At 40.0% G+C, this 26501-nt stretch overlaps 1 protein-coding gene across 1 annotated transcript in view; it reads left to right on the top strand.

Moving 5' to 3' along the window:
• The window catches only part of LOC124606551 (gem-associated protein 5), a 344051-nt gene that overhangs the window by 86852 nt on the left and 230698 nt on the right, over positions 1–26501 (top strand). The window contains exons 7-8 of the mRNA XM_047138535.1: positions 9038–9146; positions 14376–14535. Of these exons, the coding sequence (XP_046994491.1) occupies positions 9038–9146; positions 14376–14535 (269 nt within the window). The remainder of the gene's footprint in view (positions 1–9037; positions 9147–14375; positions 14536–26501) is intronic.

The following is a 26501-nucleotide window of genomic DNA, read 5'->3' as shown; positions in this document are numbered from 1 at the left end:
ATATTTTTAAAACTATGGCTCTGAACATTCCAGAGGCATTCCTGTGCCTCATAGTGTGTGAGAAGTTTGTAAATTTTGCTCCTTTTCCACTTCATTTCATCAAGGACCACATGGAAAGACATTATGCAACACTATAGACAGAGCAAAAACGAATACTAGCACAGTGTAGCAGCATTTATTGATAGCAGGCCAAGAACAGAAATCCCTTGATCTGTAATGACACAGCCCTGGAACAGCGGTTTTGTTGTGGAACATGTTTTGTACTCAGTTTAGACACACCTTAAGGAAGATGTGAGCAGACCTAGGCCTGTGCTCCAGGAACTATTTTTGTCATTCACTGAATGTATTGCCATAATGAGGGACTGTGTGACATTTTTTCTGTGCTTCTTTGAAAGAAAAAATAAAAATAAGATAATTTACAGCATCCCACTCTGGTAGTTTTTATTAAGCCTGTGTCATGAACATTGTTACAGTATAATGGTACTCAAAGTTCACATGTAACTGTTATTTGTGCATCCCATAGTTGCACATTTTTCTTTGTAAAGTTACACATTATCATCCATCTGCCCATTCTGTCTTCTCAGTGTTCATGTCCATCATTTCATTTGTTGGCCCTGTGTAGGAGGAGATTGTAAGTTTTATTTTTCAAGCTTTATTTTTCCCCAAGTGACAGTGTGCTTGTTAAAGTTAAATGGATACATGTGCATATGTTACCATACTGTGCTGCTTCACATTGCTTTTTAGATGCACATTTATTACCATAATAGTGGAAATGCTGATATTAAATTGTGTTTCTTATTGATATTCTGATTCATTTATTTTCCTTGTGGCAGACTGTAGTGCACCAGTCCCTCCAAAATGTCCTGTTCACTTCCCATTAGGGGTGGCTGACCTTTCCCCTCTGCTTACCTTTTAGCTGTAGTGCTGGCTTCTTGCTGTAAAGGTGGGGTGCTGGTTGCACTATTTGACCTTCAGTAAATCCACAATAAAGTCTCCGTAACATCTTGGTGATGTATGACACCAGTTGTGTAGTTGTTATTTGTCCGTCTTATTTATCAACATTTTGTGTTTATTGTGATAATTCTGGTGTAATAATGTATGGTTATTATTGACAGTGTCTTGTAGTTAATCTGCACGACAGCAGTGAGTTTTGGACAGCAGTGAGTTTTGGACAGCAGTGAGTTTTGGACAGCAGTGAGTTTTGGGCAGCAGTGATATTGGACCAGATTACGAGGTAGAAAGTGATGACGATACAGATTCAAAACAGAAAGTGGATGATGGTGGTGATGGAATGGAGGACAAATGATGAAGACAATATGAGGAAAAAAACAGTTGCTGTGATTCCTACTTCTGTGGATGGGGAAATCAGATCGAGAAAAGCAAAACTGCCAGCTAATGTCAGAACAAGGAAACGTAACATAGTGTTACAGATTCCTGCTCTGCAGTTTAGTGCTAATGCCTTGGATAGGAATCCACATGAAAAACAAGTATGGGGTCTACTTTTTACCCATAACGTTTTAGATGTGATTCTCCATTGGTCAAAGAATAAAATCAGTAAAGTATAGATACTCTCAAAAGAACATATCTTTTGTATATGATATTGATTTTCATGAACTGAAAGCTTTTTAGACGTACTTATATTCATAGCAACCTCCAGATATGACAGTGAATCCATAGATAATATTTGGTCACTGGGTGGAACCGGATGTATTATTTTTCACAGCACTGTAAGAAAAGGTTTTTATTCTTAGCATACAGATGAGAGGCCAGAAAGCAAAATGAAGATGCAACTGCTGTAGTGTCAAATATTTTTAATATTTATTGTGAAATGTCACTAGCATTAAAAATATCCAGGCTCTACTGTGTGTAATGATTAAATGGTTGTGGCTTTTCATGTTTGATGTAGATTGTTGATTCATGTGCCAAGAAAACTGGTGAAATATGGGTTAGAGATTGTATGTATGACAGACACCAGAGCCCAGTATTTATATAAGGCCTGCACTGTGGCTTCTAAACAATTTAAAAGTTACCATCATAATATGAATTTATCCTTGAAATTTTCAGGCAGTTTTGTTTGTTTCTGATTCTTGGTCATTTAAGAATGACTGTCATAGTGCAGAACTAATAATTAAAAGTTATATTTCTAGATATTTGGGAAATATAGGAAGGTTCACTTTCTCGGAACATCGCCTGCATATTTTCTGTATTTTATTTATTTATTTAACCTGATCTGCATAGTGTCATCAGACCCTCTTTTACATTTTACCAGAGTTGAGGTCAATAAAGAACTAATAAGTTAAGACAATACTGTATAAATCAGTACCCCCTGCAGGTCTGGGGGTTAGAATAAGCCTGAGGTATTCCTGCATGTCATAAGAGCCGACTAAAAGGAATCTCACATGTTTCGGCCTTTATGTGATAGTCCACAGTCTGGTTTGACCTCCACTTTTCCAAATTTTCCCAAAGAGCGAGCCAATTGGGGAAGGGCGCCTTACACGGTGCATCACGTCCATCACGCGCTGAGGCCTCGTCCATCCTTTGTCGATGTGGATCTGCACTTCCGCTCATTCTCCAGCTGTTGGGTGAGGTCACCCTCCTGGGTGCATTTTCCTCCATCCACTGTGTAGTATCGTTTTCTGCGCTGACAATGATAATGGACATGTTTGCTTGGTTACACCTGATATCCAGCACGGTAGCCAGTCCGTTGTGGTAGGGCCGCCATGTACTCTGTTGGTTGTAGCCCCCTGACCACACAGGGATTGCTCTGCTGAAGCCTGCGCCATTAACTCCCCGTGTATGCAAAGGAGTAGATGCCCGTCACCCTGGGGCATCAGGACTCCCAGCAATGGACATCCTGGTGTGACGGCGTCTTTCCATTGCAATAGCAGGAGAGCACCATCATATCAGTGCTCAAACTAGCATAAACCCACTTGATGTGGATAGCTATCGGCCCATCAGCCTCACCAACGTTCTCTGTAAGCTGCTAGAATGTATGGTGTGTCAGGGGTAGATTGGGTCTTGGAGTCATGTGGCCTACTGACTTCATGCCAGGGCGGTTTCTACCACTGATCATCTTGTGTCCCTCGAGTCTGCGATCTGAACAGCCTTTTCCAGACGCCAACACCTTGTTGCCGTCTTTTTTGATTTACAAAAAGCATATTACACCACCTGGTGACATCATATCCTTGCCACATTATACGAGTGGGGTCTCCGAGGCCTGCTCCTGATTTTTATCCAAAATTTCCTGTCACTTCCTACTTTCCGTGTCCAAGTTGGTGCCTCCCACAGTTAGCCCCCATATCCAGGAGAATGAAGTCCCGCAGGGCTCTGTATTGATTGTATATCTATTTTTAGTGGCCATTAACAGTCTAGCAGCAGTGTAGGGCCGCTCGTCACACCTTCTCTTTATGCAGGCGACTTCTGAATTTTGTACTGCTCCACCAGTACTGGTGTTGCTGAGCGGCGCCTACAGGGAGCCATCAAAAGGTGCAGTCATGGACTCTAGCCCATGGTTTCCAGTTTTCAGCTGCAAAGTCAAGTGTTATGCACTTCTGTTGGTGTTGTACCATTCATCCTGAACCAGAACTTTACGTTAATGACAATCCACTCACTGTAATAGAGACATATTGATTCTTAGGACTGGTTTTCAACACCCGATTGACTTGGCTTCATCACCTTTGTCAGCTTAGGTGGGGTGCAGATCACTCTACACTGCTGCAGCTCTACAGAGCCCTCGTTCAATCCCGCCTTGACTATGGGAGTGTGGTTTATGGTTCAGCGGCACTCTCAGCATTTCATTTACTCGACCCAGTGCACCACTGTGGTGTTCAACTAGCGATGGGAGCTTTTAGGACGAGTCCAGTGACTCGCATTCGGGAGGACGACGGTTCAATCCCATCTCCAGCCATCCTGATTTAGGTTTTCCGTGATTTCCCAAAATCGTTTCAGGCAAATGCCGGGATGGTTCCTTTGAAAGGGCACGGCCGATTTCCTTCCCCTTCCTTCCCTAACCCGAGCTTGTGCTCCGTCTCTAATGACCTCGTTGTCGACGGGACGTTAAAAAACACTAACCTAACCTAACGAGTCCAGTGACTAGTGTCTTGGCGGAGGCTGGGGTCCCTCCATTGAAGGTTAGGCATGCACAACTGCTCACCAGTTACGTTGCACGTGTTCGTAGGTCTCCTGCGCGTCTGAATTACCATCTCTTTTTCCCTACCCACAGTGGTTCATCTCCCGCATCAGCACCCCAGGTCAGGGCTTACAATTGCAGTTCGCATCTGATCCTTTCTATCCGAACTGGAGTCCTTGCCTTTATTACCTACACTTGAGGTCCATTCACGTACACCTCCATGGTGTACGCGCAGGCCGTGGCTTCCCCTGGACCTATCACATGGCCCTAAGAACTCAGTTGACCCCATGGCTTTCCGCTGCCACTTCCTGTCAATTCTTGACATGTACCGAGTCCATGAAATGTTTTACACCAACAGCTTGATGGCTGATGGTCGCGTCTGCTTCGCATATGTCCATGGAGGACATATTGAACAGTATTCCTTGCCCAATGGCTGCGGTGTTTTCACTGCAGTAGTGGTGGCTATATCTCATGCTCTTGAGCACATCCATTCATGCCCTGGGGAGTCATTTCTTCTGTGTACTGACTCCTTAAGTAGCCTACAAGCTATCAACCAGTGCTACCCTCGTCATCCTTTGGTAGCGACCATCCAGGGGTACAGCCCTGGAACAGTTCAGTCGTTCAGTGAGGTTTGTCTGGACCCGAGGTCATGTTGGAATCCCAGGCAACGAACTCGCCGACAGGCTGGCCAAATAGGCTACACGGAAACCAATTATGGGGATTGGCTTCTCTGAACCGGACCTGCGTTCTGTCTTATGCCGCAGCCGGCCGGGGTGGCCGAGCGGTTCTGGGCGCTACAGTCTAGACCGCTACAGTTGCAGGTTCGAATCCTGCCTTGGGCATGGATGTGTGTGATGTCCTTAGGTTAGTTAGGTTTAAATAGTTCTAAGTTCTAGGGGACTGATGACCTTAGAAGTTAAGTTCCACAGTGCTCAGAGCCATTTGAACCATTTTTATCTTATGCCACAAGGTTTTCAGATTTGGGAGATGGAATGGCATAACAGTACTCACAACAAACTGCGTGTCATTAAGGAGAATACGAATGTGGGGAAGTCTTCCATGCAGGCCTCTCGCAGGGAATCAGTTGTCCTTTGCAGTCTCCGCATTGGCCATACGTTGCTAACCCATGGTAACCTCCTCCATCCCGAGGACCCACCTCGGTGTCGCTGTGGCTCACAAATGACTGTCGTTGATCTCTTGCTCGACTGCCCACTTTTAGCCACTCTGCGGTGGACTTTTAACTTTCCCAGCATCCTACCTTCATTGTTGGGGAACAATGCCTCAACAGCAGCTTTAGTTTTATGTTTTATTCATGAGGATGGCTTTTATCATTTTATCTAAGATTTCGCGCATGTACTTTGTCCCTCCGTGTCCTCCACCCTAGTGCTTTTATGGTGGAGGTTTCGATGTGTTGCAGAGTGGCTGGCTTCTCCCTTTTTATTCTCATGACCACTGTAATCCGTTTTCTTGTTTTACTCTCTTCTAACTGTTTCTTTAGTCTCTCTGTTGTTTTCTTGTCCTCTTTTGTTCATTTTAGTGTTTGTTACCTTTCCTTTATTCCTGTGGTTTTTCCTTTCTTTCCGTTTTGTGTTGTATGTCTTGTTTGTTTTATTCTCCCCCTTGTGGCATTGTTTCATTTGGAACAAGGGACTGATGACCAAGCAGTTTGGTCCCTTCCCCCCCCCCCCCTCTTTTAAATCAATCAAATCAGTAACAAACTCCTGGAGTTGGAAAGACACCACAATATCATTTACAGTAAAAAGTTGTATGATATCAGTTAAGGGTTAATGAATGTCTTATACTGAACTTTACTTATCAAGCTCATAAATGCATTTATTCCAGGTACCTGTCTTGTCTGAATAAACAATATGTAACAGATGTATTTTTAAACTATTATGACATTATTATTATTATTATTATTATTATTAAATGTGAAAATAATCTTATTTGGGCCCTAAAATTTTCTCTCTGTAATTATTTTTCAAGTATGTATGGATAAAGACAATACGACTATAATTAACAATGTTTTCTTAGATGGAGCTCAAAGCAAAAAATTACTATGTACTCAGTAACAAGTGCTCTTTGATCGTGATGCACCATTTGTTAGGATAAAAATTACGGAGACTTTCATTACAGATTTCCCTCAGCTAAAATCAAATTCAATAATTAATGACTCTAGGACAAATATTTTGAGATGGTTGGGGATGCAATTTATACTGAACCAAATGCTGACATAAACCTTAATCTATTCAGTGATAAATTCTTATCATGATTTGAAAATAGCTTTACTCTAAAAGTAATCAGAAAGGACATTAAACAATCATGTGAAAATCCATGGATAACTAAAAGGTTTAAGGTATCTTTTGAAAGGAAAAGAGAAGTGTATATGTTGGCAAGAAAAAGTGGAGATCCAGTAGTACTTGCACATTACAAAAATTACTCAAAATTAAAAGTTTTTAGATAGTCAAGGAACATGCACCATGGCACATTTACATCTACATGGATACTCTGCAAATCACATTTAAGTGCCTGGCAGAGGGTAATTGCGAGTAATTCTGACAACAGACTTAAGTCTGTATGAAATGCAGCGAAACGAGACAGAACAGTACATCACATAACAGGGTAACATCACTAATGATTAAAATGGATGGCTGTAAGTGATCAGTCACAGCTAATAAATATGTGGAATAATCATTTCTTAGAAGTAGTAGAAAATATAAGAACAAATGATTCAGGAAATAAAATCAGAGCAGTACGTAGAAAAAGAAATGCTAATAAAATTCAATCAGTGCATTTCTCAAGCACTTCTTCTTCTGAAATTAAGAAAATTATATCTTCTCTCAAAAATGAAAGCTCATCTGGATTTAATGGCGTGACCGATAGGACACTGAAGACTTGTTCCCCGTATAATAAGGGCTACCTTTCTAATGTATATGATACATGGAGGGCATTCTTCCATAGAGGTTGAAATATGAGCTTGTTAAAACCCTCTATAAGAAAGGTGGTTAGGAGTGATGTCAATAACTACCAAGCTGTTTCAGTACTGATACATTTTCCAAAACTTTTTAGTAGGTGGCACACTGTAGAGCAGTATAACACCTGAGCAACAGTAATATCCTTGGTAAATCACAGTTTGAATTTCATAAGAATTGCTCAGCTGAGAATGCCATTTATGTGTTCACTCACCAAAATTTCACAAGCATTAGGTAATCAGACAGCACTGACTGGTATTTTCTTTGATCTCTCTAAGGCCTTTGTTTTTGTGAATCACAGAATGCTCATAGATAAATGGAAGTTTTATGGAATTAGTGATATAGCCAACCAATATCATATCTAACCAAAAGAATGCAGAAAATTGTTCTTCATAATGTAAATAGGTGAGTTTTGGGATTGCAGCTGGATTACGCCAACCTTTTGCCACAATATTTTGGCTGATAATCATGCAGCCATCTTCAGGTGAGTGTTTTGCAATGGAGATTGCTAGTTCATTTCGCTAAGTTTATGCCAAAAATCTTAAAGAAACAGTATGCCAAAGCAATCTCCCACTCACCTATAGAGACTTCTGCTCTTGTCAGTTTGGCAGAGGACAATTTGCAATTGCAGAGGGCTGGAATCTACGGAATACCTTGCCATTATGACAAAGCCTACATTGGTTAGACAATGTGCGCAGTTCGTGAAAGATGCATTGAATATGATCACCACATGAGAATTTTGCAACCTGATAAGTCAGCCATAGCCAAGCATTGTATCTCCATGGGACATTCCATGGATTATTCTGCCATGGAAATCTTGGCCTCAATGAAGCCCTTCTGGAGGCAACTTTTAACTGGGTAGGGTGTGGGAACCAGTGATTTCTTTAATTTCTTCCAAAAGAGCACAAGCACGCGTTTCGATGGAGAGCATGCTTATAGTTTCACCATTATGCATCTGCCTGCGTGCCACAGATGGAGCAATATACGAAGAGGGCGCTCATGTAGTGGCTGTCTTCATGCATGCTTCTCCACGCCAATTTTTGGTATAAAGTTAGCAATGTGAACTATCAATCCCCAGTACAAAACACTCACCTAAAAATGTCAGAATTATTGTCAGCCAAAATGCTGTGCCAAGAAGTCAACATAATGTGACTGTGATCCTAAAATTTCATGGAATACTCTTTATGCCAGAAAAATTTTGAGACACACAGGTGAGATTCTTCTGATAAGGGAATTGTTTCTTTTTTCAGATGACACTAGTACTATAGTCAATCCAAATATATACAAAACAGTGGAAGAAATGGTAAATACTGTTTGTAAAAGTATTATTGAGTGATTTTCTGCTTATGGTCTCACTGTGTTTCAGTTCTACATGTCTGGAAGTACTACCCAAATGAAAAGTATGACACATGCTGAGAAAATAATATGATAGATGTAAATAACCCACTACACTCCAGAAGGGACAATGAAGTACATAATTACAATAACAGAAGAAAAAATGGCATTCATTATTCCACATTAAGTATCTCTTCAGCACAAAAGGGGTGCGGACAGTGCTGCTACAAAAGTTGTTGATCACTTACTCAATAAAATAAAATTTCTGATATACAGCAAAGTAAAATATTAAAAAAAAAAAAAAAAAAAATGAAAAATGTTGTCCTTGACGTATCCTCCTGTATTGTAGAAGAATTTTTGTTTATTTAATAAGGAAAAAGATCATGGGTAAGAATACTAATTTGCATCTTTATTATTTAAAACAAAGAAAGGAAAAAAAAACTCTTGGTCCTCGGTCAGCAAGCGCACACATTCACAAAAATGTGTACTGTAAATGTAAAATGACTTGTTCCATATCGCTATGACTAATCGTATGAATGATACTTGGAATGTGAAACTATATCCAAAAAGCAAACAAATTTTTGTCTTGCTTTATTTTCAGGATCGCTGTTGGAGTAGGGGATGCAATGATTCGTGTGTGGAATCTCAGTAATAAAAGTAAGATTGATATTACCGCATTTTGGCAGAAGATTAATGGGAAAGTAACAGCAGTAAGTATTAAATATTTGTGTAATAGTAATTGTTGTTGACATATTTTTATCGTTTACACAGCATCTATGAAAAGTATTATCAGCAAGTATGATTGTTTGGGGGGCATAAATGTTAGAAAGTAATATTTTCACTTTTGTTAACGCTATGACTACAGTGGATTGTTACAACAGTCAAAGCACTCGGTGACATGAGTGCCGTTGACTACAGCATTGGCATACTCATGGTGCTGTCAACTGCAGTAGAAGTTTTGAGACATATGCTTGTTTATCATTTACATATGATAGAATACAAGGCCCATTTGCTTACGACACTTCTGGTATACTCTCAACAAATCTTTTAATTTGCTGTAAATCCAATAGATGCTGTTTCAATGTACAATACACTGCTTTGTTTTCAGTCTAATTTTTGGTAGGCATGTACCAACCATTGACCTTTGCTATAAAAGCAACAGGCAGGGATTCAGCGTGCAGCACCTGATTTCATTGTAAAGCGATGTCAATGCTTTCAGCAAAATTTCACCACATTTCTTAGTTCACTGTAAATACAGTAAATGATGCTTCGTGTACATTGTGTGTTTCCTGTCATCCCTGCATTGTGCTGTGAGACTGTTTTGTTAGTACAGACTACAATAAAAATTATAAATATCATAAATAAATTCTCTCAACTTTCCCGGTGCCAGTTCAAATATCTGAACAATAAGCAAGTTGAGAAATTGTGAGTAAGTCGGAAGTATTCATCATTCAGTGCACGAGGAGTGTGATGATGTAGTATCTGGGGTACATACACAGTGTTCCATGCAGCAGTCAAAGGGTTAATTTTGGATCTCAGCTATGTTTCCATTTTGAGGAATTTGTAGTCATAAACAACAGAGTGAAAACTAACATGTTCTTAAAAAGTAACTGAAGAAATTCCATGGTCATGAAATAAATGAAAGACTAAAAATAGGAACAACCTGCGAAGAGTTACGTATTATAAGAGGTGGTGAAAATTATTTTTACTTTTCTGTTTACTACATCGGCCTCAGATTACCTATGGTGAACTGCGTCAAGGGGAAAAAGAAAAACTTATGTCTATAAGAAACAGTAATTCTGCTCTGATTAAAAAGAATGAGAAATATTGACTTTAGGGTGTGGGAAGAATAGAGAATAATTAATTTTTCATCAAGGATGAATGGAGAGTTGATGAAATTTGAAAACAGATGTTGTGAGATATAGTGAAAAAGAGAATACCATGGAAGAAGCCAGTGTGTAGTAGGTGCTTGAAATAAAATGGCAGCCGAAATCCAAGTAATTATCAGTTCTCTGCCAAATCTTGTAATGGGGATTTTGTTAGTGGAGATATAGTATTGCACCTTCCATGATGCAAACTAAATATATCTAATCCAGATTTATTATAAGGAGATGGTACCTAACAAATTTGGGGACCAGGGCAGCTGTATTTCAAAAATGTGCTCCTCAAATCACTTTAGTACTTTGCTGGCCATACATCATAGATAAATGTCCTGCTGGAAACCACAATGTTCAGTGTAGTAGAAAATAGATCTGAAGAGATTCATTATTCACAACTCTTCTGCTAGCCGCATGTGATAAAGACCCCAAATTGAATGTCCCCTGTGGCATAATATTGCCACCACAAATACGCCCCTCACTGTGTGTCTAGAGTTGGCATTATTCTTGAATACTGTTATACAATATGAACATAATAATGTTTAAGATAAATGTGATATTTGGAACACACAGCTAATTAAACTGAACGAACATAAATAGAGTTTTGACTCATATAATGATACAACATATTATGCTTGAAGGTGTCTCGGGCATGCAGCCGGTTGACTGGTCATTGTAGAACGAATTTTTGATGGCGGTACGTGCCATCATCATCAGGTTACTCCTGCTGACTGACGTCCTAGGCTGGCGGGTGGTGTGGTATATATACCTGTCGCCTCTCCCCTCCACTGACTCCGCGTATGAACCGGGGTATGTGCAGGCCGCGGTGGTGGGGGTAGCTCGCACTGACGAGATGACTGATGGGTGTCAGTATGCATTCCGCCTTCGGTGGGTGTGGTGCCCCGTTTCCGCTGCTCCTGCAGAACTTTTATTGCTGGATTCCATGCTTGGCTGAGTTGAAATCTGTTGTCCTTGTTAATAAGGTTCTCGTGCAGCCGAATTTCAATTGCTTCCTTGTATACACATTGAACTTCTTCGAAGTACCTTTATAGACGAGACAGCGAAGAAACTTCGGCCGCGTGCTGCTGCACCACCAAGACTCTACAGACTTCCAAAGGTACACAAGATGGGCACTCCTCTGAGACCGTTAGTGAGGACTATAGGAGCACCAACATACCAGCTTGCCAAACACTTGACTGCAGTATTGAGCCCATTGGTTGGCAAATGTGGGCACCACATCAAAAACTCAGCTCAGTTTGTGGAACATATGGGGAAACTCAAGTTGGCCAGCTCAGATCTTATGGTCAGTTTCGATGTTGTATCACTTTTCACGAGAGTTCCACTCAAGGATTTGCTGGATCTTATTGAGAAGAAATTTGGGCCCACATTCACGAAAGTATTTAACTTTGTGCTCACGTCAACGTATTTTCTTTTTGATGGATATTACTACGAACAGACAGACGATGTACCTATGGGTAGCCCTCTGTCACCTGTGGTGGCCAACATGTACATGGAAAAGTCTTCTACAGATATGTCAAAACACATTCGTCATTTGGCCACACAGGGAAGAGAAGCTCCAACTGTTCTTACAACATCAGAACTCTATCCACCCCCAAATTCAGTTCACCATGGAGGTGGAGAAAAACGGGCAGCTACCAGTCTTGGATGTTCTGGTACAGAAAAAGCCTGATGGAACACTGGGACACAGCGTCTATTGGAAGACAACCCACACAGATCTGTACCTTCACGCCTCCAGCTGTCATCACCCGTCACAAAGAGAAGGAGTACTAAATACATTTGTTCACAGAGCTCGTGTGATCTCCGACGAAGAAAGCTTAAAACCGGAACTAGACCACCTCAAGTATGTGTTCCAGAAGAACAGCCATAGTGACAGACCGCCAAATTCGACACCCCTTCAAGCAGAACACCACATCACAGCCAACCCCTGATGATGATCTACCGAAAGCGACAGCCTACATACCATTCGCAGGCAATGTATCTGGAAAAATAGGCAGGATTCTAGGACTTCATAACATCAAATGCATCTACCGCCCACCGCCAAAGATCAAGTCCCTTGTAGGGACAGTGAAGGACGATTTAGGACTCTGGAAATCTGGAGTTTATTTCATACTGTGCGAATGTGGCAAAGGGTATGTGGGGCAAACCATTCGCATGATCAAGGAAAGGTGTACTGAACACAAACGGCACACCGATCTCCGACAGCCTACAAAATCTGCAATCGCAGAATATTGCCTCGAGACAAATCATCGTATGAAATACAAGAACACAGAAGTCCTGCGCAACACATCCCACTTTTGTTACTGTGTATACAAGGAAGCAATTGAAATCCAGCTGCACGAAAACCTTATTAACAAGGACAATGGATTTCAACTCAGCCAAGCATGGAATCCAGCAATAAAAGTTATGCAGGAGCAGCGGAAACGGGGCACCACACCCGCCGAAAGCGGCATGCATACTGACACCCATCAGTCATCTCGTCAGCGCAAGCTACCCTCACCACCATGGCCTGCACATCCCTCGGTCCATATGCGGAGTCAGTGGAGGGGAGAGGCAACAAGTATATATACCACACCACCCGCTAGCCTAGGACGTCAGTAACCTGATGATGATGGCATGTTACGCCGTTGAAAATTCATTCTACAACGACCAGTCAACCCGACTGCATGCCCGAGAGACTTTCAAGCATCTCATTCGCCGGGAAAATCTACGAACACACACAACATATTATAATTTTTCAGTAATAAAACAGTGTTAATGGCAAATGTTATTTCCCTTTCCCGGGTGTGTTCTTTACTGCAGGTTGTTGCCTGTTATTTTTTTAGTGGGCAAATAACTAACAAAATACAATTAAAAATTATTCAGGAACATATGTTTCTGTGGCATTGTGTTCTGATTTCAGCTGTGTCTCAGGTTAATGTCTGTTAATGATTCACTGGGTGAGCAAGCCTCCACTGTCTCCATTCACAGAAGAGCCATAGATGTTTATGTCTTGCTGTTTTTCTTTGTCATTTCTCATTTCAGAGCACATAAACATGCCTTTCTTGTAGTTTCCTAGCTGCCAAGCCATCATTCTGACCTTTATCAAAGTCACTAAAATACACTGCCATTCCTAGTGTCTGATTATTAAGGATTTGACGCAATAGTTTCTCTGTTTCCCTGCCATCTTCTACATGCATTGTGTGCTGGATCATATGCTTTGTATGTGACCAATGGGTTCGCATTCCTTCAGTAATGGTGCTGAGCTTTATATTGATAAAGCTTGTTTGCTTGTGGGAAAATGTCAAAAGGGTTTTCAAAAGAAAAGGCACGAAACAACACTGTGGGTATAATTGACGTCTTTATTCAAAAGTAATCACCAGAGGATTGAGCACAACTATCCCATTGTTTCAGGAGCTGAAGAATTCCCTGTTCAGAGAATCCCTGTGGCCATGACAGGAGCCAGTCCTCCATTGTGTTCTTCAGTTCATCATCCTAGTTGAAACGCTTCCCTTGGAGATGTCTTTTTGGTGGACCAAATACATGGAAGTTGCAGGGTGACATGTCTTGGCTCTAGGGCAGATGCCCAAGCTGCTCCCACTTGAACTTGGTCACTACAGTTTGTGTGACCTAGGACACATGTAGACGTGTGTTATTTTGGAGCAGAATCCTTCCCTCCATGAACAGCCCAGGCTGTTTGCTGTTGTTGGACTTCCATAGGCTGTGGGGCCAGTATACATCACGGGTTTGTCTGTGTTCAAGGAATTCGATGAGTATGGGACCTTAGTTCTTGGGAAAGACAGTGAGCATCATCTTGCCTGCTGAGGGCACAACTTAGAATTTTTTTTTGGAGGGGTGGGGGGGAGACGGTAACACTACATTTGCGTCCTACACATCTCACTATGTTATCGCAAAGCAACATAAGCACATTTCAACTGGTTTGGTTCTTATAACATTTCGTACCTTTTCACTTGAACACTCCTTACACATGCACAGTAAACAGTGAATATTTCACATTTTATGTGTTGATTATGTATCTTACATATTTTCTTGCTTAATGTTTAGTTGGCCTGGCATCCTATAGAAGAGGATCGACTCGCTTATGGAACTGCTGAGGGCCGAGTTGGTATAATGAATGTTTCGTCTGGTGGCCCACCTACAGTATTGAAGCTATATCATCGCAGGACAGTTTATTCACTTACCTGGGGTCCATCTCTATCAAAAGGTAAAAGATTAATTGTAAGCTACACAGTTAACTATTCTTACAGTCTTACAGATTGTGTACAATAACTCATTTTTTTATTTCTGTTTGTTGTTGTTGTTGTTGTTGTTGTTGTTGTTGTTGCAGTTGCAGCTCTCTATGTTGATCTATTTGTCATGCATCTTCATCTCCAAATAATTATTCCAACCTCATCCGTTTCAATCTGCTCACTGTAGTCAGTCTTAGTCTCCCACACAGTACAATTCCTCCCACACACAAACACTTGACTTCCTTCCATTACCAAATTGGTGATTTCATGATGTCTCAGGATGGGTCCTTTTCTTTTAGTCAAGCTTTGCCACAAATTGCTTTTCTCTCCAGTTCAATGTAGTTGCTCCTCATTACTTACTTCACCTATTGATCTAATTCTTCTGTACCACCATATTTCAAGAGCTTCTAGTCTCTCTTCTCCAAGCAGCTTACTGCCCGTATTTCACCTCTGTACAGAGCTACACTCTAGGTTAGGCCTGGCCAAGATGTGTGCTCCCAGAGTGCATTCGCATCCTGTGGGTGCACCTGAGTGTATTCACTGCTCTGGCTTCACCCACCACTGCACTATTCAGAGCAGCTGTGTGAGTAAGAAGGGTGCACATGCAGGAAGCTCTCTATTTGCAGCATCATTCCCAGAGTGGATCGGGGTCCTTTAGTTTGGAGCCGAGTGGAGGGTCTCAACCAGAGGCTTCGTCGTATCTGTGAGTGTCTTGGCTGCAGATTTCTAGACGCTATTGGGTGGGGAATTGTCGGACACCCCTAGATAGGTCAGGGCTGCACTACACAAAGGAAGCGGCTACTTGGGTAGCAGAGTACTTGTGGCGTGTGCATGGGAGTTTTTTAGGCTAGGCAGTAGTGCGAGTTGTCCTGATGAACATTCACCAGTCGACGCGCTCAGTGTAAAGACACTTCAGCTATCACAATATTAGCAGTAAATTTTCAGAGTGTTTGGAATAAAGTTGCTGAATTTACTGCTCTCCAGGAAGCGTGTGGCGCGCAAATTATTCTCGGGACTGAGACCTGGCTGAACCCTGAGATAGAAAGTTCTGAAACATTTAGTGAGGGTTGGAACGTGTATTGGAAAGACGGATTAGACACCATAGGAGGTGGTGTCTTCATTGCAGTTGACAAAAATATTGTGTCTACTGAGGTTGAAGTAGAGTGTGATTGTGAAGTTATCTGGACACGTTAAACAGGGCTAGGGGAAATAAAGCTGATTGTGGATTGTTATTACCAGCCACCAGGTTCCACCGTGACAGTTCTAGAATCATTCAAAGGGAGTCTACATTCTGTATCACAGAAGTATCCGGATCATACTATATTAGTCGTAGGCGACTTCAACCTACTTAGTATAGACTGGGATGTATATGGATTCATTACAGGTGGTACAGACAAGCTGTCGTATGAATTACTTTTGAACACATTATCCAAAAACTGTCTTGAGCAGCTAAATCGACAGCCAACGCGTAATGGAAATATTTTAGATCTGGTAGCCACGAACAGACCAGACCTCATCGACAGTGTCAGTGTTGAGACAGGGATGAGTGATCATGATGTTGTCATTACGACTATGGTTATGAAAATTAAAAAGTTGGTCAAGAAGGCTAGGAGAGTATTCTTACTAGAAAGAGCAGATAAGCAATTGTTAGCATCCCACTTAGTAAATGAATCGACTTCATTTATTTCTGGTACGATGGACGTGGAAGAATTATGGGCAAATTTTAAACACACTGTAAATCACGTATTGGACAGGTATGTGCCGAAAAAGTGGGTTACGGGTGGAAAAGACCCACCATGGTTTAGCAGCGCAATTCGAAGAATGCTCAGTAAGCAAAGGCAGTTGCACTCGTGGTACAAGAAAGATCGGGATAATGAGGACAGGCATAAGTTAGTAGAGATTCGTGCTGCTGCAAAAACAGCGATGCGCGAAGCATTCAACCACTACCACCGTCATACCTTAGCAAAAGATCTTGCTGAAAACCCAAAGAAATTCTGGTCTTACGTAAAATTGGTAAGCGGGTCAAGGGCTTCCATCCAGTCACTCACTGATCAGTCTGGCCTGGCAACGGAAGACAGCAAAACAAAAGCTTCAATTTTAAATTTAGCATTTGAGAAATCTTTCATGCAGGAGGATTGTACAAACATACCGCCGTACAGATTCCCACATGGAGTACATAGTGATAGAGATCCCTGGGGTTGTGAAGCAGCTGAATGGGTTGAAAATAAATAAATTGCCAGGTCCTGATGGGATTCCAATTCGGTTTTACAGAGAGTACTCTACTGCATTGGCTCCTTAGTTTGCATTTATCGCGAACCTCTTGCCCAACGTAAAGTCCCAAGCGACTGGAAAAAAGTGCAGGTGACGCCTGTATATAAGAAGGGTAGAAGGACAGATCCTCAAAATTTCAGACCAATATCCTTAACATCGGTTTGTTGAAGGATTCTCGAACATATTCTCAGTTCGAATATAATGAATTTCCTTGAGACAGAGAAGTTGCTGTCCATGCATCAGCACGGCTTTAGAAAGCATCGCTCCTGCGAAACACAACATACCCTTTTTTCTTATGATATCTTACAAACCATGGATGAAGGGTATCAGACGGATGCCATATTCCTTGACTTCCGGAAAACATTTGACTCGGTGCCCTACTGCAGACCCCTAACTAAGGTACGAGCATATGGGATTGGTTCCCAAGTATGTGAGTGGCTCGAAGACTTCTTAAGTAATAGAACCCAGTACGTTGTCCTCGATGGTGAGTGTTCATCGGAGGTGAGGGTATCATCTGGAGTGCCCCAGGGAAGTGTGGTAGGTCCGCTGTTGTTTTCTATCTACATAAATGATCTTTTGGATAGGGTGAATAGCAATGTGCGGCTGTTTGGTGATGATGCCTGGTGTACGGGAAGGTGTTGTCGTTGAGTGACTGTAAGAGGATACAAGATGACTTGGACAGCATTTGTGATCGGTGTACAGAATGGCAGCTAACTCTAAATATAGATAATTGTAAACTAATGCAGATAAATAGGAAAAATAATCCTACTCCAACATTGCAGAGCGATATGAAGTGGGACAAACATGTATTGGCAGTTGTGGGGAAGGCGGATAGTCGTCTTCGGTTCATTGGTAGAATTTTGGGAAGATGTGGTTCATCTGTAAAGGAGACCGCTTATAAAACACTAATACGACCTATTCTTGAGTACTGCTCGAGTGTTTAGTATCCCTATCAGGTCGGATTGAGGGAGGACATAGAAGCAATTCAGAGGCGGGCTGCTAGATTTGTTACTGGTAGGTTTGATCATCACGTGAGTGTTACGGACTCGGGTGGGAGTCTCTAGAGGAAAGGAGGTATTCTTTTCGTGAATCGCTACTGAGGAAATTTAGAGAACCAGCATTTGAGGCTGACTGCAGTAAAATTTTACTGCCACCAACTTACATTTCACGGAAAGACCACAAAGATAAGATAAGAGAGATTAGGGCTCGTACAGAGGCATATAGGCAGTCATTTTTCCCTCGTTCTGTTTGGGAGTGGAACAGGGAGAGAAGATGCTAGTCGTGGTACGAGGTACCCTCCACCACACACCGTATGGTGGATTGTGGAGTATGTATGTAGATGTAGAAGATGTGTTTGCGACACAATGCAACTGCTTCTAAGAGGGGAATATTCCAGCATACCTTTATAAGCAGGAGTTTATCACGTGTGTTTGTTTTCAAATTCTTATTTTCCTACCAAAACTTTTATTACTTGATTAAATAAGTATGTTAAATAGTGCTAAAACATTACAAAATGCTTTGCGTACAGCCATTTAACATTAATTAGGTATAATGAATGTTTCGTCTGATGACCCACCTACAGTATTGTAGCTATATCATCGCAGGACACTTTATTCACTTATCTGGGGTACATTTTGATTTTAGAATATGTAACATATGTGGAACTATGGTTCATAATACAGCTAAACACAAGGACTTACATGGATTAAAATCTGTTAAACATGAACATTGCTAGGATTTCTTCATTTTCATAAAAAAGTAAAGTTGGCACACGCATGTTGACCCAAACATTGAAATAACTTTAAGTGGCTTGTCTGTGCAGTAAGGGATGTTGCTTATGAGGTAACATTTTATCGAAGTCTTGTAAATTCTTGAGTTGGTCAAACATGTTGTTGACGTCAGTGCTATACTGTACATATGTTACCTCAAGTTGGAAGTAATGAGGTACATTAGCAGCCAAAATTAAGACTGGTCTGACAAATAAATCAAAATTCCTCTTCAGCTGTGCAGTGCATTGGAATCTCTTTACTCAGTCATGATAAAATGTTTCGGTCACTGAAATGTAGTCAGTCATGTAAGGTCTACAAATAACTGCCTTGAGTTGTGGGAAATGTTCCATGCCTTGAACGTGAATCTGATTTTACCACAGGATTACTTTTTGTCTGCTATATCTGTTCCCACATGAGTCTCCCTTTGCATAAAGACATGCAGTGAATTTAGATAATGTGTGGTGTTGAGCGTAAAAGATTTTGTCACCATCCTACTCACCCTTAAATCAGTTTTTGCCGAATGGCTGCCTTCAGTTCAGCTAACAGTCACTGTCATTTGTCAGACAACACGTGCATCATATTGTCTCTTTGGCTTGTGTTGTAGTGACATTCAAATAAGTGTTTTTGCAGCTCATAATAGTGCAGTGTTATATTATGAGTAAGCACTTTGCATGGCCTGTAAAAGATAGGAACAGTAACGCAATAGTGCATAGAAACTACAGTATTTCCAATCCAGAACGTAAACCTAATTTAATACAAGTAGTGTTGTCAGAAAAGTGCTTGGGTTCTGACAAGTTGACTGCTTTGCTCTAGCAGCTTTCAGATATAGCCTTCATTTTCCTGTTCCCCTTCATCCCATACTGCTGACATTTCACCGCTGGGCTCTGAGAGCTAGGCAGGAGCGTGGCCAGAGCATTCATGCTTACAGAGTGCTGTTTGACTAGGCCTCCTCTAGACAGATATCTTCAGAAAAGACTTTGTAACACTTAACATTTGTATTCAATTTTAACCAAATTTCTCTTTCTCAGATACAATTTGCCAGCCTTTGTAATTTGACCATTGTCACTTATTTTATTGCCCAAATAGCAAAACTCATTGACTACTTTTACTGTCTCAATCCCTTAGCATCATCTGATTGAGTTCAGTTACATTCCATTACCCTTGTTTATTTTGTTGATGTTCATTGTATACCCTCTTTTCAAGATACTATCCATTCCTTTCAACTGCTCTTCCAAGTCATTTGTCATCTCTGACAAAATTGCAGTATCATTGGCAAACTTCAAAGTATTTATATGTTCTTCCTTAATTTTAATTCCATTTCCATATTTCTCATTCACTTCCTTTATCGCTCACTCAATTTAATAACATCAGAGATAGACTGCAGCCCCATCTCACTCTTTTCTCAAACACCATCTCCCGTTCATGCCCCCCAATGCTCAAAACTGCAGTTGGTTTCTGTACAAGTTACAGACTACTTTTCATTTCCTGTATTTTATTCCTTCTCCCTTCAGAATTTCAAAGTATTCTAATGAACTGTGTCAGAATATTTCTCCAAATCTACAACTTCTATTTATGGAGGTTTGTCTTTTTTGAGTCTATCTTCTAAGATAAGTTGTAGTTGCACATTCTCCCCAAGGTTGGCTTCTACCAATTTTTGCAAACTGCTGTAAATAATTTGTGTCAGTATTCTGCAATCTGCAACCGTGGGTTATTAAACTGATGTTTCAATAATATTCACATCTATCGGTAATTTTTTTTTTTTTAAGAATTTATTGCATTCTAGTCTAAGGGCACTTCACCTGTCTCATATATATTGTTTTATCATTGTTAGCTCTCCCAAGAATGTCAATAATTCAGAGGGAATGTCATCTACTCCAGTGGCCTTGTTTCGGTGCCCTATCAAATTCTTATATATGCCTTCCATCTTATCCTCATCCACTTACACTTCTCTTCCTATGTTATTGTTTAGTTTTTAGATATTTCTTTATCAGTGGCTTATTTGTATGGTATATATATATATATATATATATATATATATATATATATATATATATATATAAAAAAACAAAGATGATGTGACTTACCAAATGAAAGTGCTGGCAGGTCGACAGACACACAAACAAACACAAACATACACACAAAATTCAAGCTTTCGCAACAAACTGTTGCCTCATCAGGAAAGAGGGGGTTGGTAGACAGCGATGTGCATGAAGGTTAGGTGGTTGTGTTGCCGCTAAAACACGTTAAAGGACGGAGAAATTTGGGAAAATTTCGAAAAACCGTGTAAATGTATTAAAAGGCGTGGTGTTGTGGTGAAAGATTACGAAAATGGGGCTAACAATTGTAAATAATGACGTTAAAACCTGTGGAGAGCGGCTAAAAATGATCAGTGATGTACGAAAAACGGAAGTGGAAATAAAGTAAAAGTTATTAGAACTAGCCGAAATGGTTGTTTAATACGTGAAGGCAGCTGTTATTGAACTAGAAACGGTTAGCGGTATTGTTGAAAGCGCAAAATAAAAATTTTTTGGTTACGGTTTGGAAGTGGGTTACGTATTATAGAGTATATATAGGCGGGATAAATTTGTATTACGGTAAAAAGGGAAGGTGAATAGAAAGTGAGACTACTGGTAAACGCAGAAAGAGAAAATAAGACGACAGGAAAGATTTCGAGATGCAACAGCGACAATAACAAACGTAATTGTTGGGTTCAAATTAATGATATGGTTATAATAGAGGGAAACATTCCACGTAGGAAATATATATCTAAAAACAAAGATGATGTGACTTACCAAATGAAAGTGCTGGCAGGTCGACAGACACACAAACAAACACAAACATACACACAAAATTCAAGCTTTCACAACAAACTGTTGCCTCATCAGGAAAGAGGATGAGGCAACAGTTTGTTGCGAAAGCTTGAATTTTGTGTGTATGTTTGTGTTTGTTTGTGTGTCTGTCGACCTGCCAGCACTTTCATTTGGTAAGTCACATCATCTTTGTTTTTAGATATATATTTCCTACGTGGAATGTTTCCCTCTATTATAACCATATATATATATATATATATATATATATATATATATAATGGAAGGAAACATTCCACGTGGGAAAAATTATATATAAAAACAAAGATGAGGTGACTTACCGAACAAAAACGCTGGCAGGTCGATAGACACACAAACAAACACAAACATACACACAAAATTCAAGCTTTCGCAACAAATTGTTGCCTCATCAGGAAAGAGGGAAGGAGAGGGGAAGACGAAAGGAAGTGGGTTTTAAAGGAGAGGGTAAGGAGTCATTCCAATCCCGGGAGCGGAAAGACTTACCTTAGGGGGAAAAAAGGACAGGTATACACTCGCACACACGCACATATCCATCCACACATACAGACACCAATATTTCCAATATAACACTGGTGTCTGTATGTGTGGATGGATATGTGCGTGTGTGCGAGTGTATACCTGTCCTTTTTTCCCCCTAAGGTAAGTCTTTCCGCTCCCGGGATTGGAATGACTCCTTACCCTCTCCTTTAAAACCCACTTCCTTTCGTCTTCCCCTCTCCTTCCCTCTTTCCTGATGAGGCAACAATTTGTTGCGAAAGCTTGAATTTTGTGTGTATGTTTGTGTTTGTTTGTGTGTCTATCGACCTGCCAGCGTTTTTGTTCGGTAAGTCACCTCATCTTTGTTTTTATATATATATATATGTGTGTGTGTGTGTGTGTGTGTGTGTGTGTGTGTGTGTGTGGTGTGTGTGTGTGTCTATATTCTGCTATGCTCAATTAGAGTGTGTGTTGTTGGACAGAGAAATTACTTTGACATGAAACATAACATTGTCCAAGCATAAATAAGTACTTTATACACTGTATTTGCACTGTTACCTTATGATAAACCAATGTTATACATAGTAGAGTAAAAATCTAAGGATAATACAAATTATATGAGGATGCATCACAACTCACCAAATGAAGGAGACATTTAGTAGCAGATATGCATGAAACAGAGAGATCTATGAAAAAAAGGCAGCGATTAGGAAAGATTGTACAGGATTGGTACTTTTGTAAAACCATCCCCGATCACTCTATTATCTGTTTTGTTATTGCTTTCTCTTACTCCAAATCCGCCATCTATTAACTGTTCAACTTAGCCAGTATTAAGTAGTGAGATATCCTTCTATAAATACTTATATTATTGAGTTTTGAAAAAAGTTCTGTTAACCTGTTACTGTGCCCAAGAATCAGATGAAAAAATTTTAGACATGAGAGATTGTCAGGATTTTTGTGGCACTGAGAATACTAAAATTTATAAATGTTGTCCTCTAAGATGCTTTGGTTCAATTAATGGTGGTACATCTCCAGTTCATCCTCATTGAAAAATCAATTGACACAGCTAGTTGTAGTAGGGCTGTATTATTTAATATAGACTCTGAGCAATAATGAAAAAATTTAAGTACACCAAACATTGCTCAGGTAAAGTTATATATCAGTGGAGAAAGGATGAAACCATCCAGGGATTGAACTCCAAATCTTTGGATTAGAACCCTGATACTTAAAAGTAGAGTTATCAATCCATTCTTGATAGTACCATTGAACTGTAAACATGTGAAACCCACCTTACTATTTTTTTTTTTTTTTTTTTAAAAAGAGAGGTCATGCTGTATATTTCTAATCTACTTTTTGTACTCACCAGGTTAATGTTCATGCATCATACTATCTTCAACTACCTGCAGTTTGTATTGGTGGTTCTTCCCTTTCTCTAGTAACTTATTGCTTACTTCCTAAAGGTCTGGAAACTGATGTCGCGCAGCCTGGCTAAGATTTGTGCTCTCAGAACGCACTCACAATCCAACCATGAGTGCAGCTAGGTTTGCTCAGCACTCCAGCTTCCCCCACCACTATGATATTTCGAGTGGATGTGAGAGTTATAATAATATATTCTGAAGGTTGCACACGTGAAAAACTTAAGATGGTGTATTTGCAGCACAGTGCAACTACTTGTAAGAAGCAAATGTTGCAGCATGCTCTTATAAGCTGGAGTTTATTATGTGTGTGTATTTTTTTACTTTTTATTTTTCTGGCAATGCAAAAATTTTTATTATTTGATTAAATAAGTGCATTAGATAGTGCTGACATGGTGAGCAGAACTACAGAAAGCTTTACATACAGGCATAAAGTTATGATTTTTTTAAATTTATTTACACATCTCATTACATAGGACCAAATTGAGGAGCAAATCTCCAAGGTCATGCAACATTTCAGTATATGAAATTACAACATAAAAGTAATAACAGATAAAATAAAATGTTATGAACCCAACAAAAGTCAAGCCATAAGTTTAAGTAAATGCAATCAACAGTGTAACATAAGACTCAGCTTAATGTTTCAAGGGACTCCTCAACAGAATAGGAGGAGTGACCCATGAGGAAACTCTTCAGGTTTGATTTGGAAGCACACCAATTACCGCTAAGATTTTTTTTTTTTTTTTTTTTTTTTTTTTTTTTTTTTTTTTTTTTTTTTTTTTTTTTTTTTTTTTTTTGGCAGCTTATTGAAAATGGATGCAGCATGTCATTTATATAAATAAGGAACAGGAGTGGCCCCAACACCGATCCTGGAGCACCCCCGATTTGACCGTACCGCACTCAGACCCCACATCACAACCATTCTGAACACTGTGAATAATGACCTTTTGCTGTCTGTTGTTAAAGTAAGAGGTGAATCAATTGTGTGCTTCTTCCGTTATTCCATAATGGTCCAGCTACTGGAGAAATATTTTGCAGTCCACACAAACAAACACCATAGTTAAATCAAAAAATATTCTTGGCATTTGAAGCTTTTTGTTCAGTCCATCCAGTACCTCACAGAGAAAAGAGAATATAGCATTTTCAGTTGTTAAATGACTTCTAAAGCCAATGTACATGTGATAGCAAATTAGGTGACATAAAATGATCAATTTTCCTTACATACACAGCCTTTCAGCAACTTTAGCAAACATTGATTCCATAGAAACAGGTCTAAAGTGGTCCACATTATACCTTTCTCCCTTTTTATAAAGCAGCATTACTACCGTATTTACTCGAATCTAAGCCACACTTTTTTTCCGGTTTTTGTAATCGGCTTAGAATCGAGTGCAAAGCAAGCGGAAGTTCTGAAAAATGTTGGTAGGTGTCACCACAACTAACTTCTGCAGTCGAATATATGTAGCGCTACACAGGCATGCTTTATGGGCACAAAGATAAATAGTGGCACCAAAACCAATGCGTCAGTAAATAATTTTTTTTTTTAAAAAAAGATGGAAGACGAGCTTTTTTTCTCCGCCCCGAGTTTCGACCACTGCATTTTCATACATTATCCAACAAAATAATAGAAATTCCGTATTGTTCATCATCGAATGTAGCAGAATTTCAATGTACTACGAAAATCCGACTGGCAAGACTGTTTGGGATGTTTGTCAATATGACCAACTCTACGTTCTGAACTTTTTTCTACTTGTGAGGAGAGATGGTTGCTAATGGGAACCTGATGAAATTTGAATCACATGCAGTATTCTCTTCACCATAAGAGTAATACGAATATAAACATTTTGCCATGTATTCTTTCGTGTTTCCTGCTATCTCATTTAAATCCTGTCTGCCTAATAAACTACGAAACTAGAGACAACAGCAAACGCGGAAGAATATACGTATCGTGTCATGTTTATATTCGTATTATTCTTATGCCTAATAGTGATACAGTCAGAAATGAAGCACAGCAACTGACTAGATTTTTAAATCGAAGACGACTCGAATTTCTGTGCAGAATTTGACGTACTAAAGAAGCGGCCGCAAAGATTTTCAAACGGAGAAAAATTTTCGCCTAACTCTCGTTGAGAACATGTTCTATCATACGCAGTCTATTATTTGGTTCTTGTTGATCATTATCAAAGAAAACAGTAGTGTAAGTAACAACAAATAGTAGTCTCTTGCCATTGTTTCGCTAATGAGACGATTCCCCTCTCTTGTTTTTTAATTGTAAGCGGCGGTAGCGCGCACAAAAGCAAGCCATGCCGCGAGTGGCGACACGCCGTAAACACGCACTATCAGAATGCGACAAACAATGTATGACACAGCACAGTAATGCATTTTCAGCTTAGAGTGACATAAACACCTATAACAAAGAAAACGGCACTTATCAGATCATAGCAAAATAAGCAATCGATCCAAACCAGACGAAGCACGTGAAAAAGGAAGGGTACCCGTACAAATACGGACGGAGCACCTAACGCATAGCAATGGCTACCTGGTAAAGCTTAATTGCTAAGCTTACGACTCGAACCAAACTACTGTAGCTGTATCGTCATTCATTATACCCAAATTGTGTCCCATATTAGAATGGACCAACTTTGCTTCGATTTGGAGGTGCGGCCTAAAACTTTTCTCTCCCCTTGAATTTCGAGTCTCAGATTTCAGGTGCGGCTTAGATTCGGGAAATTTTTTTTCCATTATTTCGAGTCTCATTTTTCAGGTGCGGCTTAGATTCGAGTAAATACGGTACTGAGTACTTTAATAATTCAGGAAAGTTACCATTCTTAAAGGAAAAATTACGAATATGCCTAATTACAGAGCTAATATGTGCAGCACAATACTGTAATATTCTGCTAGGCACTCCCATCATATCCATGAGAGTCCTTAGTCTTCAGTGATTTGATTATTGACTCAATCTCCCTCTTGCCAGTATCACAGGGGAGTATTTCAGACATCAGTCTCGGAAAGGTATTTCCCAAGAGTGTTATATGATTACCTGTGGAAACTTTAAGTTTTTATTTAACTCACCAGCAATGCTCAGAAAATGATTGTTAAATACTGTACATATATCTGACTTATCAGTAACATAAATATTTTTAGTGCAAACTGACTGTGTATC

Source organism: Schistocerca americana, chromosome 3, assembly GCF_021461395.2.
Source record: "Schistocerca americana isolate TAMUIC-IGC-003095 chromosome 3, iqSchAmer2.1, whole genome shotgun sequence".
NCBI classification, from domain to species: domain Eukaryota; kingdom Metazoa; phylum Arthropoda; class Insecta; order Orthoptera; family Acrididae; genus Schistocerca; species Schistocerca americana.
The sequence above is the reverse complement of the archived record's forward strand: the minus strand, read 5'-3'. Positions and strand labels throughout refer to the sequence as shown.